The following is a 19,107-nucleotide window of genomic DNA, read 5'->3' as shown; positions in this document are numbered from 1 at the left end:
ACCTAGCCCATAGAAGTTAACAAAAGACTCCAATATGCAAGTAACCATTTCGGGTGCATTCGTAAATTCAGTCTGGAACACGATTTCAGAGCACTCTCGTCTGAATGTGCCAGAGTGCAGAATAACTGATGAACTTACGAATGCCCAACACCCGATGAATATGGCCGGTGTCAGTAAACATTGGCAATAAAGCGTAATTAAATTGTTGCCAGCAGCACAGTTACAGTCACCAATGCTCTGGATAACATGAAAACAGCCCAACCAGCTCTGCTCGGTAAAGTAAAATGGTCAGAGTGGGGTTCTCATTTGTGTCTGGAAGTACTGTAGCTAGCAAGCTAGCCAATGTTAGCCAGTTAGCTTGGGTGATTGACTGCTGTTCTGAGGTCAGAATGCTCGGATCAACCCTCCTCATCAGTCAGAGCGTCCAGCGTGCACTCTCAACGCTCCGAGAGCGAAACGCTCTGAATTTACAATCAATCTGATAGCACAGTAACATAACAGCCTAACAAGCTCTGCTAGGGCGAGTAATGTTCAGTGAGCTGTTCTCTCATTTGTGTCTGGAAATAGCTAGCAAGTTAGCCAGTTAGCTTGTGTGCTTGACTGCTGTTAGTACAGAACGCTCGGATCAGCCTTAAAGAGATGGGTCGGGCTAATTAAGACTGTGTGAACGATGCTGAATGGTTGTAGACAAAGAGCAGTTTGTACCAAAACATTCAAAGGCCAATTTCTCAAATTTAGCAACTTTCAAAGCAGAATTACTTTCCCATTGTTCCTCAAATGCAGTGTATGATATACCATTTTACATTTACGTCATTGTAGCTCTGTGTCTCTGCTTTTATCCAATGTAAAAAAAAAAAACACCATTTCAAATTGTAATACATCAAGGCAGTCGGTCACAAATGTATAAATTGAATAAATAAGACAAACAAAATAAAAATTAAATATATATCCCCTTCCGTATCCACAGTTGTGCTTCCAAAATAATAATTATTAGTAGGCTATAGGCAAGGAGACTAACTATGGATGCTGCTCCCGTTGTTCCATCCAGCATACTGCATCTCCTCATCAAATATCAGAGACACCGGCCAGCCAGCAGGGTGAAGTTCCCTTGCAGGAAAAATATCTATCTATCTAGCCCCGTTACACTGGCATATGGCGACTTCATCTTGCCTCACTGACTTGACAAATAGTGAATTCAACCAAATCAGTTAGACAAGCAAACAAATTATTGGCTCTGTCATTTTATCTGAATAAATTATAATACACACTTTTTGGCGGGTAAAATGACAAGTAGCCGACATTTCCTGAGATGCTATAGAGGTCAGTACTCAGTCAGTAGTTCTACGTGGCTGTGTGCGCTTCTGCATACCATTTCAGAGGAATAAATTGCGCAAAACAAATTAAAGCAGGCTGATATGCAATTTTGTCTGACAATAATTTAAGATAACAAAATGTAAATATGTTAAATTTGGATTGATGTTGTTTATGAACTAAACTCTTCAATTTAATTCAGGGTCTGTCTGTTACACCCACAAGAGATCCGAGTCCACCAAACTGGACCCTACCCGGATCTAATGGTCAACTACAGAATTTAGACTCGACCCGGATCCTACCCTGACACTTGAAGAGCTCTAGTCTTAACTCCAGAGTGATACAGCAGTACCGTAGCCCTGGTGTGTGTGGGTGTGTGTAGCCCTGGTGTGTGTGGGTGTGTGTACCTGCATGTCGTAGGTCTTGACTCCAGAGTGATACAGCAGTACCGTAGCCCTGGTGTGTGTGGGTGTGTGTAGCCCTGGTGTGTGTGGGTGTGTGTACCTGCATGTCGTAGGTCTTGACTCCAGAGTGATACAGCAGGACCGTAGCCCTGGTGTGGGCAGAGCCCATCCTGAACCTGTCCACCACTGATAGGATGAACTGTTTGACGGACAGGAAGTCCTCCTCGCTGAGCGCTGCCGAGCCATCTAATAGGAAGGCCAGGTCCATGGCCCGGTCACATGACCCCTCCGGCATCACTGTCGAGACAGGCTGGGCGGTGGGTGTGGTCAGACCAGCAAGGGTAGTGTACGAAGTTACGGTGTCCAGAGGAGCACAAACCTCACAGCTCAGAGTGTTGTTTTCACAGTGGCTGGAACACACACACACACACACACACACACACACACACACACACACACACACACACACACACACACACACACACACACACACACACACACACACACACACACACACACACAATTAGATTAATAGTTCAAGACATTGTTCCAGACATATACAATGTATGTGGTGTGTGTGTGTTACCATATCTGACAATGCTGGGGGTCGTCATGGTTCAGGATGACCTTGTTACCATGGGAGATCCTCTCTCCGTCATGGTAACATATGTGGCATTGGGCGGGTTCAACACACTGCATGGAAACCTCATCCAATATCTGACCTTCAAGGCAGAGGCGGAGGGGTTACTGCTGCCTGCACAGTGTGTGTATACATGTGTATGTGTGTGTTTATCAGTGTATGTGTGTGTATCTAGGACTAAATATCAACAACATAGGTAGCTTCCACATGGCTGTGAACGAGCTGAGAGACAAAGCAAGAAGGTCCAATTAAAATCTGGCTCAAAATTGAGGGATGACATTGGGACTAAATGAACTAACCTAGCTACTGAGCGCCTAAGAAACCGTCTTGAATTAACATGGACTGTCAATGGAGACACGAGTTGTTCTTAGGCGTTCACAAGCACATTCACCAGTTCATAAGCACATTCACCAGTTCACAAGCACATTCACCAGTTCACAAGCACATTCACCAGTTCACAAGCACATTCACCAGTTCACAAGCACATTCCCCAGGTCACAAGCACATTCACCAGTTCACAAGCACATTCTCCAGTTCACAAGCACATTCACCAGGTCACAAGCACATTCACCAGTTCACAAGCACATTCACCAGTTCACAAGCACATTCTCCAGTTCACAAGCACATTCACCAGTTCACAAGCACATTCACCAGTTCACAAGCTGTTCACCAGTTCACACAGAGTTGAAGTCGGAAGTTTACATACACTTAGGTTGGAGTCATTAAAACTCGTTTTTCAACCACTCCACAAATTTCTTGTTAACTTCTTTGGGATAGGGGGCAGTATTTTCACGGCTGGATAAAAAACGTACCCGATTTAATCTGGTTACTACTCCTGCCCAGAAACTAGAATATGCATATAATTAGTAGATTTGGATAGAAAACACTCTAAAGTTTCTAAAACTGTTTGAATGGTGTCTGTGAGTATAACAGAAGTCATATGGCAGGCCAAAACCTGAGAAGATTCCATGCAGGAAGTGCCCTGTCTGACAATTTGTTGTCCTTCTGTTGCATCTCTATCGACATTACAGCATCTGTGCTGTAATGTGACACGTTCTAACTCTTCCAGTGACAGTGACACTGACATGCGCGTCCACGAGACTACTCCATTTTTTTCTTTCAGTCTTTGAATGAATACAACGTTGCCCGGTTGGAATATTATCGCTATTTTACGAGAAAAATAGCATAAAAATTGATTTTAAACAGCGTTTGTCATGCTTCTAAGTACGGTAATGGAATATTTTGAATCTTTTTGTCACGAAATGCGCTCGCGCGTCACCCTTCGGATAGTGACCTGAACGCACGAACAAAAACCAAAACAACATTTGTTGTTGAAGTAGAAGTCCTGGGAGTGCATTCTGACGAAGAACAGCAAAGGTAATCACATTTTTCTAATAGTAATTCTGAGTTTAGGTTGTCCCAAACTTGGTGGGTGTCAAATTAGCTAGCCTGTGATGGCCGAGCTATGTACTCAGAATATTGCAAAATGTGCTTTCGCCGAAAAGCTATTTTAAAATCGGACATAGCGATTGCATAAAGGAGTTATGTATCTATAATTCTTAAAATAATTGATGTATTTTGTGAACGTTTATCATGAGTAATTTAGTAAATTCACCGGAAGTTTTCGATGGGTATGCTAGTTCTGAACATCACATGCTAATGTAAAAAACTGGTTTTTGATATAAATATGAACTTGATTGAACAAAACATGCATGTATTGTATAACATAATGTCCTAGGAGTGTCATCTGATGAAGATCATCAAAGGTTAGTGTTGCATTAAGCTGTGGTTTGGGTTTATGTGACATATATGCTTGCTTGGAAAATGGCTGTGTGATTATTTGTGTCTATGTACTCTCCTAAGATAATCTAATGTTTTGCTTTCGCTGTAAAGCCTTTTTGAAATCGGACAATGTGGTTAGATTAACGAGAGTCTTATCTTTAAAATGGTTTAAAATAGTTGATTGTTTGAGAAAATTGAATTGTGGTATTTTAGTTGGTTTTGTATTTCGCGCCATGCGATGCTATTGGCTGTTGGCTAGGGTTCCGCAGGCGGAACGGCGTTTACTATAGTTAACTATAGTATTGGCAAGTCAGTTAGGACATCTACTTTGTACATGACACAAGTCATTTTTCCAACAATTGTTTACAGACAGATTATTTCACTTATAATTCACTGTATCACAATTCCAGTGGGTCAGAAGTTTACATACACTAAGTTGACTGTGCCTTTAAACAGCTTGGAAAATTCCAGAAAATTATGTCATGGCTTTAGAAGCTTCTAATAGGCTAATTGACATAATTTGAGTCAATTGGAGATGTACCTGTGGATGTATTTCAAAGCGTACCTTCAAACTAAGTGGCTCTTTGCTTGACATCATGGGAAAATCCAAAGAAATCAGCCAAGACTTCAGAAAAAAAATTGTAGACCTCCACTTGTCTGGTTCATCCTTGGGAGCAATTTCCAAATGCCTGAAGGTACCACGTTCATATGTACAAACAATAGTACGCAAGTATAAACACCATGGGACCACTCAGTTGTCATACCGCTGAGGAAGGATGCGTTCTGTCTCCTAGAGAGGAATGTACTTTGGTGCGAAAAGTGCAAATCAATCCCAGAACAACAGCAAAGGACCTTGTGAAGATGCTGGAGGAAAAAGGTATAAAAGTATCTATTTCCACAGTAAAACGAGTCCTATATCGACATAACCTAAAGTCCTATCAGCAAGGAAGAAGCCACTGCTCCAAAACCGCCATAGACAAACCAGACTATGGTTTGCAACAGCACATGGGGACAATGATCATACTTTTTGGAGAAATGTCCTCTGGTCTGATGAAACAAAAATAGAACTGTTTGGCCATAATGCCCATCATTATGTTTGGAGGAAAAAGGGTGAAGCTTGCAAGCCAAAGAACACCATCCCAACCATGAAGCACGGGGGTGGCAGCATCATGTTGTGGGGGTGCTTTGCTGCTGGAGGGACTGGTGCACTTCACAAAATAGATGGCATCATGAGGCAGGAAAATTTTGTAGATATATATTGAAGCAAAATCTCAAGACTTCAGTGAGGAAGTTAAAGCTTGATCGCAAATGGGTCTTCCAAATGGAAAATGACCCCAAGCATACTTTCAAAGTTGTGGCAAAATGGCTTAAGGACAACCAAGTCAAGGTATTGGAGTGGCCATCACAAAGCCCTGACCTCAATCCTATGGAAAATTTGAGGACAGAACTGAAAAAGCATGTGCGACAAAAGGGGGCCTACAAACTGACTCAGTTACTCAGTTGCTGTCCTAACATAATCTAATGCTATGCTTTTGCCATGAAGCCTTTTTGAAATCGGACACTGTGGTTGGATTAACGAGAAGTTTATCTTTAAAATGGTGTATAATACTTGTATGTGTGAGAAATTTGAATTATGAGATTTTTTTTGTTTAGAATTTGGCGCTCTGCAATTTCTCTGGCTGTTGGCGAGTGGGACGGTAGCATCCCACATACCCCAGAGAAGTTAAACAATTTAATGGCAATGCTACCAAATACTAATTGAGTGTATGTCAACTTCTGACCCACTGAGAATGTGATGAAAGAAATAAAAGCTGAAATAAATCATTCTCTCAACTATTGTTCTGACATTTCACATTTTTAAAATAAAGCGGTGATTCTAACTGACCTAAAACAGGGAATTTTTACTAGGATTAAATGTCAGGAATTGTGAAAATATACATGAATGTTGAAAATGTGTGAACTATTTGAAAAGAGAAAGCTTCCACTCTTAATGTGCAGGTGGTATGTGATACAGAAAAGACGCTACTCAATGTGGTAGCTAGGTGGCCAGGTGGAACACATGACTCGTTCATTCTGCAGAACAGCAATGTTGGCCTGTTCACCTACAGGAGGGAGCTGGCTGGATGGATGGCTTATTGGTGAGTGTAACCTAAACTTTGAAGTATATTTGCCATCACTAAAACAACTTGAAATGTCCTAATGGTCCTCACTTTGCAGCTATGTCTTTATTTTTACAGGTCAAACCACAACTGAGCGAGCCACATAATAATGTTTGATTGTATTTTTACAGGTCAAACCACAACTGAGCGAGCCACATAATAATGTTTGGTTGTCAGTCACTAGCACCTCTGTTTCAGACAATCGCACAAAAATACAACCAAACATTATAATATGGCTCTGTCAGTTGTGGTTTGACCTCTGTTTCAGTCACTAGCACCTCTGTTTCAGTCACTAGCACCTCTGCTTCAATCTCTGACTGCGTAGTAGCTATTTCATTGTACAGCGTTGTATATTCCCCAATGGCTTTAAAGCGATGATTTTGACCATATATGGTTAATTAGGGGTGTTTCGAAAAGCCAACAGCCAAGGTCGTGCCCGAGCACCAAGGCTGAGAAGGATCGTATTTATCAATGGTTATCTCCTCTGTGTATGACGCTCGTAGGAATGAACATTATATATCCTGTTCGTAAGTAGTATTTTAGAATAGTTTCTAGGCAACATTGATAAATGAGGCCCCTGATATCTCTAGTATAATTGTTTGTCTTTATCTGTTGTGTTCTAGTGCTGTCTTTTTGCTAGCTACTTTAAGTGCTGCCTGTCTGTCTTCCCAGTAGCCTACTTGGTGTGTGAACGGCTGACTGCTCATAACTTGCATATGATTGTTGACGCAACAGGAGGTTGGTGGCAGCTTCATTGGGGAGGATGGGCTCATCTTAATGACTGGAGCGGAATAATTGGAATGGTATCAAATACATCAAACACATGGTGCTTCGTTCCGGCCATTATTAAGAGCCGTTCTCCCCTCAGCAGCCTCCTGTGAATGATACATCAACCAGGATCAAGGGGCAGGGCAATTTGTGGCTTTTTGCTTTTTGTAACCTCAGTCTAGGTTACAAAACTAAGACCGTCGTCGAAACTAAGATGGTTATTCCGAGTTGTTCTGCCAAGTTGTTCTGACAAGTTGTTCAAGGAAGGAAAGAGAGGCTCCACACCACTCTCTCCCTTGAGTGTCTTACCTAGTTATTTACAATTTGCTATTTTGTTGCTTTGTCAACTATGTGTGTGTTTTCTATACCCGTTCGCTCCTCTCCCTGTAGGCTTTACAGACGCTCCCCACCCCTTGGCTGCAACCCTTCTAATGTAGTGTACCCTGCACGCACAACCCAGGTGGAATTCCTGGTGTCTGGCAGCGTTTGGAACTGCCGATCTGTGGTCAAGACCTCCAAGTTCATCACAGCCTATGCTGCCCTCCAGTCACTTAACTAATTGGCCCTGACAGAGACATATGGATCACCCCAGAGAACATTGCTTCTCCAGCTGTTCTCTCTTCATCTGACTAAGTTTTCTCTCATAGTCCAAGAGCATCTGGTCATTGCGGTGGTGGCAAAAGGCTACTCATATCTCCTAACTGGAGATTTTAGATTTTTTTTCCCCTCTCTCACATGTCCATCTCTTTATTTAAATTCCATGCTGTCACTGTTATTTGTCCACACAAGCGTAAAATTGTTGTCATCTATCATCCAGCAGGTGCCCTTAGAGTTTCAAATGTGCTTTACACCTTGATGATGGCTTAACGGTCTTCGTACTTGGCGACTTCAACCTCCGACGTCTGACTTCAATTCATTTATTTCCAACTCTATATTTCCCCTACTTACCTCTTTTGACCTCACCCTTTCCCAGTCCCCTACCACTCACAAGTCAGGCAATAAGCTTGACCTCATCTATACTAGAGGCTGTTTTCCTACTAATCTCACAGTAACCCCCCTCCAGGTCTCTGTTCTCCTACTAATCTCACTGTAACCCCCCTCCAGGTCTCTGTTCTCCTACTAATCTCACTGTAACCCCCCTCCAGGTCTGTTCTCGTACTAATCTCTCTGTAACCCCCCTCCAGGTCTCTGTTCTACTAATCTCACTGTAACCCCCCTCCAGGTCTCTGTTCTCCTACTAATCTCACTGTAACCCCCTCCAGGTCTCTGTTCTCCTACTAATCTCACTGTAACCCCCCCTCCAGGTCTGTTCTCCTACTAATCTCACTGTAACCCCCCTCCAGGTCTCTGTTCTCCTACTAATCTCACTGTAACCCCCCTCCAGGTCTCTGTTCTCCTACTAATCTCACTGTAACCCCCCTCCAGGTCTCTGTTCTCCTACTAATCTCACTGTAACCCCCTCCAGGTCTGTTCTACTAATCTCACTGTAACCCCCTCCAGGTCTCTGTTCTCCTACTAATCTCACTGTAACCCCCCCTCCAGGTCTCTGTTCTCCTACTAATCTCACTGTAACCCCCCCTCCAGGTCTCTGTTCTCCTACTAATCTCACTGTAACCCCCCCTCCAGGTCTGTTCTCCTACTAATCTCACTGTAACCCCCTCCAGGTCTCTGTTCTCCTACTAATCTCACTGTAACCCCCCCTCCAGGTCTCTGTTCTCCTACTAATCTCACTGTAACCCCCCTCCAGGTCTCTGTTCTCCTACTAATCTCACTGTAACCCCCCTCCAGATCTCTGTTCTCCTACTAATCTCACTGTAACCCCCCCTCCAGGTCTGTTTTCCTACTAATCTCACTGTAACCCCCCTCCAGGTCTCTGTTCTCCTACTAATCTCACTGTAACCCCCCTCCAGGACTCTGTTCTCCTACTAATCTCACTGTAACCCCCCTCCAGGTCTCTGTTCTCCTACTAATCTCACTGTAACCCCCCTCCAGGTCTCTGTTCTCCTACTAATCTCACTGTAACCCCCCTCCAGGTCTGTTCTCCTACTAATCTCACTGTAACCCCCCCTCCAGGTCTCTGTTCTCCTACTAATCTCACTGTAACCCCCCTCCAGGTCTGTTCTCCTACTAATCTCACTGTAACCCCCCTCCAGGTCTCTGTTCTCCTACTAATCTCACTGTAACCCCCCTCCAGGTCTCTGTTCTCCTACTAATCTCACTGTAACCCCCCCTCCAGGTCTCTGTTCTCCTACTAATCTCACTGTAACCCCCCCTCCAGGTCTGTTCTCCTACTAATCTCACTGTAACCCCCCCTCCAGGTCTCTGCTCTCCTACTAATCTCACTGCAACCCCCCCTCTCCAGGTCTCTGATCACTACTTTGTTTCCTTTTCTGTCTCCCTTTCCTCCAACCCTAAGATACCACTCAGCCCCTACCCAGATGGTACAATCCAAGATGGCGTAGCAGTCAGACGTCTTTTATCCTCGTCTTGTCGTGGCCCGTGTATATATATTTTTAGATCTTTTCCTTCGCATATCTTTTTATGTTTTTCAAACCCCTTACTTCAAAATACTCTCCTGCAACCTGCCTCACCCAATGTGGTGTGGACCTGCTTTTTCTCTAAAGTATTTTTCTCTACCTCTATTACTGGAATCTCCAACATAAGCTAGCCAGCTAACGGTCATCAGCTAACCTTTAGCTCGGAAAGCTCTCGCCAGTTTGTACAACGCGATTCAACCAGAGCATACCAAACCTATTTTTCTCTCCATATCCCCGGATTCCTATCACAAGCTCTGAACCTTCTCACCTTCCGACCTTCGCAGCTAATGTCCCCTGAATGCTTGCTGTCTAGAGCACAACGGACTGTTAGCTTACGAGGCCCATCGAATACATTCCGAAGCTACTAGCTAGCAGTCAGCTATCCTTTGCTAGCGGTCATCAGCTACCTTTATCCAGGACAACTCTCGCCAGTCTGTACAGCGCGACTCAAACCAGAGCTAGTCGGACTTATTCTTCTCCATATCTCCAGATTCCTATCGCAAGCTCTGAACCTATTTTTTATTATTATATATATATTTTTTTTCCACCTAGAATTATAGCAGCTAATGTCCCCTGAATGCACAGCCGCTAATCCGCGGCCTGCTAGCTATCTAAAGCACATTGGACTGCTGGCTTAAGAGGCCCTTCGGACATATTTCTTTGACCAATATACATATTTTGCTAATTGGCCTGGTTTACCACACGGAGCCCTGCTGATCCGTCTGCTGATGTAACTGCACGAGGAGGCCACAACAGGCTTTCCTCCGTCACGTCGCCCATCTAAGGCCTTTCTGTTAGCCTGCTAGCCCGCCGCTAGCTGCCTGAAGCCACGCACTGGACTCTTATGATCACCCGGCTACGCATGCCTCTCACTAACGTCACCATGCCTTGTCCATTGCTGTTTTGGTTTGTAACTATTGTTTTATTTCACTGTAGAGCCTCTAGCACTGCTCAAAACACCTCGGCTAACAATTTAGTTCCACCTCCCACACACGCAGTGACATCACCTGGTTTAACTTCACTAGGGTAGGGGGCAGCATTCGGAATTCTGGATGAAAAGCGTGCCCAAATTAAACTGCCTGCTACTCCGGCCAAGAAGGTAGGATATGCATAGTATTAGTAGATTTGGATAGAAAACACTCTGAAGTTTCTAGAACCGTTTGAATGATGTCTGTGAGTATAACAGAACTCATATGGCAGGCAAAAACCTGAGAGAAATCCAACCAGGAAGTGGGAAATCTGAGGCGTGTAGTTTTTTCAAGTGATTGCCTATCTAACACACAGTGACTTAGGGTTCATTTTGCACTTCCTAAGGCTTCCACTAGATGTCAACAGTCTTTAGAACCTTGTTTCAGGCTTTTACAGTGAACAGAGAGCGAACAAAGGAAGTTGGAAGTTGTTGACTCAGAAAGGGACATGAGCTCAGTGACGCGCATTCACGTGAGAGGTAGCTGTGTTCCATTACATTTTTGAAGACATTGGAATCGTCCGGTTGGAAAATTATTGAAGATTTATGTTTAAAAGGCCCTAAAGATTGATGCTATACATCATTTGACATGTTTCTACGAATGTAAATAGAACCTTTTTTTACTTTTCGTCGTGAAATTTTCGGCGTGCTTCCTACATTTGGAGTAGCTTACTGAACGCGCTAACAACAAGGAGGTATTTTGGACATAAATTATGGACTTTATCAAACAAAAAAACATTTGTTGTGGACCTGGGATTCCTGGGAGTGCATTCTGATGAATATATCAAAGGTAACTGAATATTTTTAATGCTATTTATGATTTCAGATGACTCCAAAATGGCGGGTATCTGTATTGCCTGCTGTTGTTGTCTGAACGCTGTACTCAGATTATTGCAAAGTGTGCTTTCCCCATGAAGCTTTTTTAAATATCTGTCACAGCGGTTGCATTAAGGAGATGTTTATCTATAATTCTTTGAATAACAGTTTAATATTTTATCAACGTCTATGATGAGTATTTCTATAAATTGATATGCTCATTCACTGGAAGTTTTTGAAGGAAAAACATTTCTGAACATTACGGGCCAATGTAAAATGGGGTTTTTGGATACAAATATTAACTTTATCGAGCAAAACATTCATGTATTGTGTAACATGAAGTCCTATGAGTGCCATCTGATGATCATCAAAGGTTAGTGCTTAATTTTAGCTGTATTTCTGTTTTTTGTGACGCCTCTCCTTCCTTGGAAAATGGCTGTGTGGTTTTTGTTGTCTAGGTGGTGTCCTAACATAATCTAATGCTATGCTTTCGCCGTAAAGCCTTTTTGAAATCGGACAATGTGGTTGGATTAACGAGAAGTGTACCTTTAACCTGTTAGGGCTAGGGGGCAGCATTGACACGGCTGGATAAAAAACATACCCGATTTAATCTGGTTACCACTCCTACTCAGTAACTAGAATATGCATATACTTATTACATATGGATAGAAAACACCCTAAATTTTCTAAAACTGTTTGAATGGTGTCTGTGAGTATAACAGAACTCAAATGGCAGGTCAAAACCTGAGAGATTCCTTTACAGGAAGTGGCCTGTCTGACCATTTCTGGAACTTCTTTGCCATCTCTATCATTTACTAAGGATCTCTGCTCTAACGTGACACTTCCCACGTCGTCCATAGGCTCTCAGAGCCCGGGAAAAAAGAGAATGTCGTCATTCCAGCCCCAGGCTGAAACACATTATCGCCTTTCTCAAGTGGCCCATCAAGAGACACTAGCTTATGCGCGTGACCCCGACCGCCCCGCCTTTGGGATTTTTTCCTCTGTTTGCCGAAAAGGAGATTCCCTGTCGGAATTTTATCGCTTTTCTACGAGAAAAATGACGTAAAAATTGATTTTAAACAGCGGTTGACATGCTTCGACGTACGGCAATTGAATACTTTGAATTTTATTGTCGGGAATTGCGCCAAGCGCCGACACTTCTTTACTATTTCGGATAGTGTCTGGAACGCATACGAACAAAACGCCGCTATTCGGATATAACGATGGATTATTTTGGACCAAACCAACATTTGTTATTGAAGTAGACGTCCTGGGTGTGCATTCTGACGAAGACAACAAAAGGTAATGACATTTTTATAATAGTAAATATGATTATGGTGAGTGCTAAACTTGCCGGGTGTCTAAATAGCGAGCCCGTGATGCCTGGGTTATGTACTTAGAATATTGCAAAATGTGCTTTCACCAAAAAGCTATTTTAAAATCGGACATATCGAGTGCATAGAGGAGGTCTGTATCTATAATTCTTAAAATAATTGTTATGCTTTTTGTGAACGTTTATCGTGAGTAATTTAGTAAAATGTTAGCGAATTCCCCGTAAGTTTGCGGGGGTATGCTAGTTCTGAACGTCACATGGTAATGTAAAAAGCTGGTTTTTGATATAAATATGAACTTGATTGAACAAAACATGCATGTATTGTATAACATAATGTCCTAGGGTTGTCATCTGATGAAGATCATCAAAGGTGAGTGCTGCATTTAGCTGTCTTCTGGGTTTTGGTGACATTATATGCTGGCTTGAAAAATGGGTGTCTGATTATTTCTGGCTTGGTACTCTGCTGACATAATCTAATGTTTTGCTTTCGTTGTAAAGCCTTTTTGAAATCGGACAGTGTGGTTAGATTAACGAGAGTCTTATCTTTAAATGGCTGTAAAATAGTCATATGTTTGAGAAATTGAAGTAATAGGATTTTGAAGATTTTGAAAATCGCGCCACAGGCTGGCAGTGGCTGTTACGTAGGTGGGACGAATTCGTCCCGCCGGTCCCATAGAGGTTAAAATGGGATATAATAGTTGTATGTTTGAGAAATTTCAATTATGAGATTTTTGTTGTTTTGAATTTGCCGCCTTGCTATTTCACTGGCTGTTGAATAGTGTGTACCACAGGTGGGACGGTAGCGTCCCATGTACCCCAGAGAGGTTAAATGCTATTTCTAGAAACAATATCTCTTTCATTATCACTATATGCACAGGTTTACCCACACTGTATTCACATCCGACTATACCTTTGTCTGTACATTATGCCTTGAAAATAATCTACCATGCCCAGAAATCTGCTCCTTTTAGTCTCTGTTCTGAACGTGCTAGATGTCCAGTTCTTATAGCCTTTAGTCGTACCATCATCCTACTCCGCCTCTGTTCCTCTGGTGATGTAGAGGTTAATCCAGGCCCTGCAGTGTCTAGCTCCACTCCCATCCCCCAGGCTCTCATTTGTTGACTTCTGCAACCGTAAAAACCTTGGTTTCATGCATGTTAACATTAGAAGCCTCCTCCCTAAGTTTGTTTTATTCACTGCTTTAGCACACTCCACCAATCCGGATGTAAACTTCCCACTTCAACTGTACGTTCCCACATACACTCACGTTCAGATGTTTGGGGAAGAACTTAGAAATGTCCTTGTTTTTGAAAGAAAAGCACATTTTTTGTCCATTAAAATGACATCAAATTGATCAGAAAATCAGTGTAGACATTGTCATAACGTTGGCCTGTGGGTAAGGTTTATGACCCCCCCATAAATACCTTTCTCCCTTCCCTCTCTCTCTTGACTCTACTGAAGGACTCCTGAATAGCCTTTGTTAATCATAGAGAGTCTGGGAACATCAAACGGTGGGGGGAAAGGAACCATATTTCGGTAATAGAACCAGTTGAAAATATGTGTTGGTACTTAATGAATATGATGACTGTTCGGTTGTCATCTGAGACATTATGACTGATGACAGGATGACATAAACTGTATCGTGGAAAGTCTACACATTACAGTAATCAGATTCACATGGAATTGTTGTGCAATTTAAATGTTTAAATATGAAACTATTTGTGAAAAGATGAAATGTAATTTTAGCTTCCAAATGAGAGAATTGGGTTTTCATGAGTGAACTATGCCCAACTCAGTGGCCATGTGAAGAGACATTGGTTACAAACTATAAAACACTCCCTTCTCTCCCTTCCTATATAAAGCCCTTTACGAAAATGTAACTTGCTGTTCTGAGTACACGAAGCCTGCAGCCTCTGCATTAAAAGGGCAAATAACTTGCTGTTCCAGGTACATTAGGGCGACGGTACGATGTCAGAAGGATTTAGATAATAAGCTGTTCCGGGTACATTAGGGCGACGGTCCGATGTCAGAAGGATTCAGATAATAAGCTGTTGTGAGGACAACAGTTCCACGTTAAAAGGACTAACATGTCAACTACAGAACTAAGCCAACCTCAGCGTGAGCTTTGGTTGCGAATGGTATGAACTTTGAACTCTTATTCACTACAGAAGTGATACCTCCTAGCCGTTGAGTTAGCAGCAGCCGCTGTAAACGTGGGCTAGGAGAGGACGGATGACGGATCCAGTCTAACACACAACGACGATACTACAATGTATCCAATTTACCACCAGAGACATTCTTCCGAGGACAGGAAGATCTCTGTTGGGCAACACGGCCAGCATCTACGACCAACCTACCAAAATGCAGCTCAGAGTAAATATTGTTGCATTTTCCTTTTCCAAATGGATGGTAATTTAGAATGCATAAAGATACTGTATTTACGATAGCATAGCGTCTCCCTTTGTTCCTCAGTCTTCCCGCTCTTTCCCTCAAACCCAACCCCCTTTCCTTTGTGTAACCAGCCGTCATGTCGGCTCCGTCCACCAGGGACGTTTTCTGTATGACATAATTTGCATTCTGTGAATATGTAATTCTGTGTGATTATTTAGGTATTTAGTAAATAAATAATTAAACCAAAGTTTGTATTGCTGATTCAACTTGTTAGCCAGGGTTCGGGAAGATAACCAAGAGTTTATAACGTTCAGATGAGACTGAAATAAGGTGACGATTAATATTGACTCCTATTGATGTACAATATTACTAGGTCTTTAAAAGTTTATTCGGAAGATAACAGCTCTATATACACTCTTTCGTGGTGCCCCGACTTTCTAGTTAATTACATTTACATGATTAGCTTAATCAGGTAATATTAATTACAGAGAAAGGATTTTATAGAATAGCATGTCATATCACTTAATCCAGCATAGCCAAAGACACGACAACATTGTTAATGTTGTAAATGACTATTGTAGCTGGAAACGGCTTTTAATGGAATATCTACAGTACATAGGCGTACAGAGGCCCATTATCATCAACCATCACTCCTGTGTTCCAATGGCACAATGTGTTAGCTAATCCAAGATTATCATTTTAAAAGGCTAATTGATCATTAATAAAACCCTTTTGTAATTATGTTAGCACAGCAGAATACTGTTGTTCTGATTAAAGAAGCAATAAAACTGGCCTTCTTTAGACTAGTTGAGTATCTGGAGCATCAGCATTTGTGGGTTCGATTACAGGCTCAAAATGGCCAGAAACAAAGCACTTTCTTCTGAAACTCGTTAGTCTATTCTTGTTCTGAGAAATGAAGGCTATTCCATACGAGAAATTGCCAAGAAACTGAAGATCTGGTACAACGCTGTGTACTACTCCCTTCACAGAACATTGCAAACTGGCTCTAACCAGAATAGAAAGAGGAGTGGGAGGCCCCGGTGCAGAACTGAGCAAGAGGACAAGTACATTAGAGTGTCTAGTTTGAGAAACAGACGCCTCACATGTCCTAGCGTCAGATTTGAATGGAGAAAGCTGATCCGAGAGAAACAAGGCCCTGGTCATCCAGCTCTAGACTGTGGCTGAATGGATTAGAAACAAGGCCCTGGTCATCCAGGTCTAGACTGTGGCTGAATGGATTAGAAACAAGGCCCTGGTCATCCAGCTCTAGACTGTGGCTGAATGGATTAGAAACAAGGCCCTGGTCATCCAGCTCTAGACTGTGGCTGAATGGATTAGAAACAAGGCCCTGGTCATCCAGCTCTAGACTGTGGCTGAATGGATTAGAAACAAGGCCCTGGTCATCCAGCTCTAGACTGTTCTGATTGGATTAGATGAACTTGTCCATTTTTTAATACATAAAAATTTTTTTTTAAACAAAATGGCTTTTGTGTAACAATAAAAAAAATATTTCTATTTAATAACCACACCACGCGTTTACCCGTATATACGTTGACGCAAAAAAACTAAAACATAAACAAAAGAAATGTTCACCAAGGTGATAGTAAGGCATTAATTATCTTCGGTTAATTCATGACCTTTATTATCCCTCATCTACATGTGTGTCTTACCTGGGGGACAAGTAGAGTGGCAGCCCTCGATACAGGTGAATAGAAGCCATTCATTCTCCGCTTTGGTGCATTTATGATCTTTTTTACCCCTCATGTATGTTTGTAAGTGTGTATGTCTGTATGTCTTACCTGGGGGGCAGGTAGCGTGGCAGCCCTCGATACAGGTGAATGGGCAGGGGAGGGGCTGTGAGTGCTGACAGGTGATTGGACAGGCAGAGCCACATGTGTTGTACCTCCACTGGCATAGCTCCCCCAAACCCTCCGCTGCAGTGTTCAGCTCCTCGCAGCTCAGAGCTAACACACACACACACACACACACACACACACACACGCACACACAAACACACACACACACACTATACATGAAACAACTTTATTTGAAGACGGAAAGCTATAGAAAGTGGCCGTCTCTGAACACATAAACTTGCGTTTTTCTGGAAAAAATAAAGTTCTATAGTATATGACATATAAAAAATGTATTATGCTTTAAATGTAGTATGCTTTAAATGTATTATGCTTTAAATGTATTATGCTTTAAATGTATTATGCTTTAAATGTAGTATTTTTTTATGTAGTATACTTTAAACGTAATATGTTTTAAATGTTGTGTCTGTTTTTTTTTACCCTATTTCGTGGTATCCAATTGGTAGCTACAGTTTTGTCTCATCGCTGCAACTCAGGTACGGACTCGGGAGAGGCGAAGGTCGAGAGCAGTGCGTCGCCCAAAACACAACCCAACCAAGCCGCACTGCTTCTTGACACAATGCCCACTTAACCCAGAAGCCAGCCGCACCAATGTGTCAGAGGAAAAACCGTGCACCTGGCGCCCTTGTCAGCGTGCACTGCGTCCGGCCCACCACAGTGCCCGATGGTGCCCGATGGGACCACTGCCTTAGACCACTGCGCCACTCAGGAGGCCAAATGTAGTACGTTTTAATTGTAGTATGTTTTAAATGTGGTATGTTTTAAATGTAGTATGTTTTAAATGTAGTATGTTTTAAATGTAGTATGTTTTAAATGTAGTATGTTTTAATTGTAGTATGTTTTAAATGTAGTATGCTTTAAATGAGGTATGTTTTAAATGTAGTATGTTTTAAATGTAGTATGCTTTAAATGTAGTATGCTTTAAATGTAGTATGTTTTAAATGTGGTATGTTTTAAATGAGGTATGCTTTAAATGAGGTATGTTTTAAATGAGGTATGTTTTAAATGTAGTATGTTTTAAATGTAGTATGCTTTAAATGTAGTATGCTTTAAATGAGGTATGTTTTAAATGTAGTATGCTTTAAATGAGGTATGCTTTAAATGAGGTATGTTTTAAATGAGGTATGCTTTAAATGAGGTATGCTTTAAATGAGGTATGTTTTAAATGTGGTATGTTTTATCTAGTAAGATTTAAATGCTCATAGATCATTTGGGATGTTCATCTAGTAGAATTCAGGTTTGAATTCCCAGAGCTGACTAGAAGGAACATTCTGTTGTTGTGCCCTTGAGTGAGGCAAATAAACCTAAATTGTCTGGATAAGAGTGTCTGCTAAATGACTAAAATGTAGGAAGATAACAGTTTTTCGAAACCCACTGTGTGTTTGACAGCTGATAATCACCGTAGGGGTGAATGAATTGTGGGAATCAACCCAATTGAGGATTAGATGATACATTCTCAGTAGTATGAGCCTAGTACATTGATATGTGTTGCTCACTGCATTCCAGTACGTTCTGAATAGTATGTAGTATGCATTTTAAGTAGGTTGTTGGCAAGCCAGATTTCGGACACGGCCAATGATTTCTGCCAGTTTTCAGTGAGTAACTATGGTATCCATGCTGTGTGGGTGTGACCTGTGACTTACGGCACAACTCATTAGACCTCCAGCTGACAGCCACGCCCACCTCGGAGCAGGCCTGGGAGTATGCAGCGATGATATCACAGAAACACATACAGTCTCCGACGGATGGACAGGAGCACGCCGCCTCCACACACATCTCTACATAGGGCTCTGGGTCCACCTACACACACACACACACACACACACACACACACACACACACACACACACACACACACACACACACACACACACACACACACAAAGTGTAATATATAGTGGTTATTACAGGTTGTTAGAGTGTTATGTAGTGTTGATTACAGGTTACAAAAGTGTTTTGTAGTGTTTATTACAGGCTATGAGAGTTATGTAGTGTTTATTACAGGTTATTAATGTTATGTAGTGTTTATTACAAGTTATAAGAGTGATATGTACTGTTTATTATGGTTCTAAAAGTGTTATGTAGTGTTTATTACAGGTTATGAGTGTTATGTTATAAGAGTTTT

At 42.0% G+C, this 19,107-nt stretch overlaps 1 protein-coding gene across 1 annotated transcript in view; it reads right to left on the bottom strand.

Annotated features, from left to right (window-relative positions):
- Positions 1 to 19,107, bottom strand: part of vwf (von Willebrand factor) — a 168,686-nt gene that overhangs the window by 96,975 nt on the left and 52,604 nt on the right. Inside the window, exons 25-28 of the mRNA XM_045688600.1 lie at positions 18,626 to 18,782; positions 16,908 to 17,072; positions 2,302 to 2,437; positions 1,816 to 2,125 (exon numbers count right to left, since the gene is read on the bottom strand). Of these exons, the coding sequence (XP_045544556.1) occupies positions 1,816 to 2,125; positions 2,302 to 2,437; positions 16,908 to 17,072; positions 18,626 to 18,782 (768 nt within the window). The remainder of the gene's footprint in view (positions 1 to 1,815; positions 2,126 to 2,301; positions 2,438 to 16,907; positions 17,073 to 18,625; positions 18,783 to 19,107) is intronic.

Source organism: Salmo salar, chromosome ssa10 (genome assembly GCF_905237065.1).
Source record: "Salmo salar chromosome ssa10, Ssal_v3.1, whole genome shotgun sequence".
In the NCBI taxonomy this organism is placed as follows: Eukaryota; Metazoa; Chordata; class Actinopteri; order Salmoniformes; family Salmonidae; genus Salmo; species Salmo salar.
This window is presented reverse-complemented; position numbering and strand designations above follow the sequence as displayed.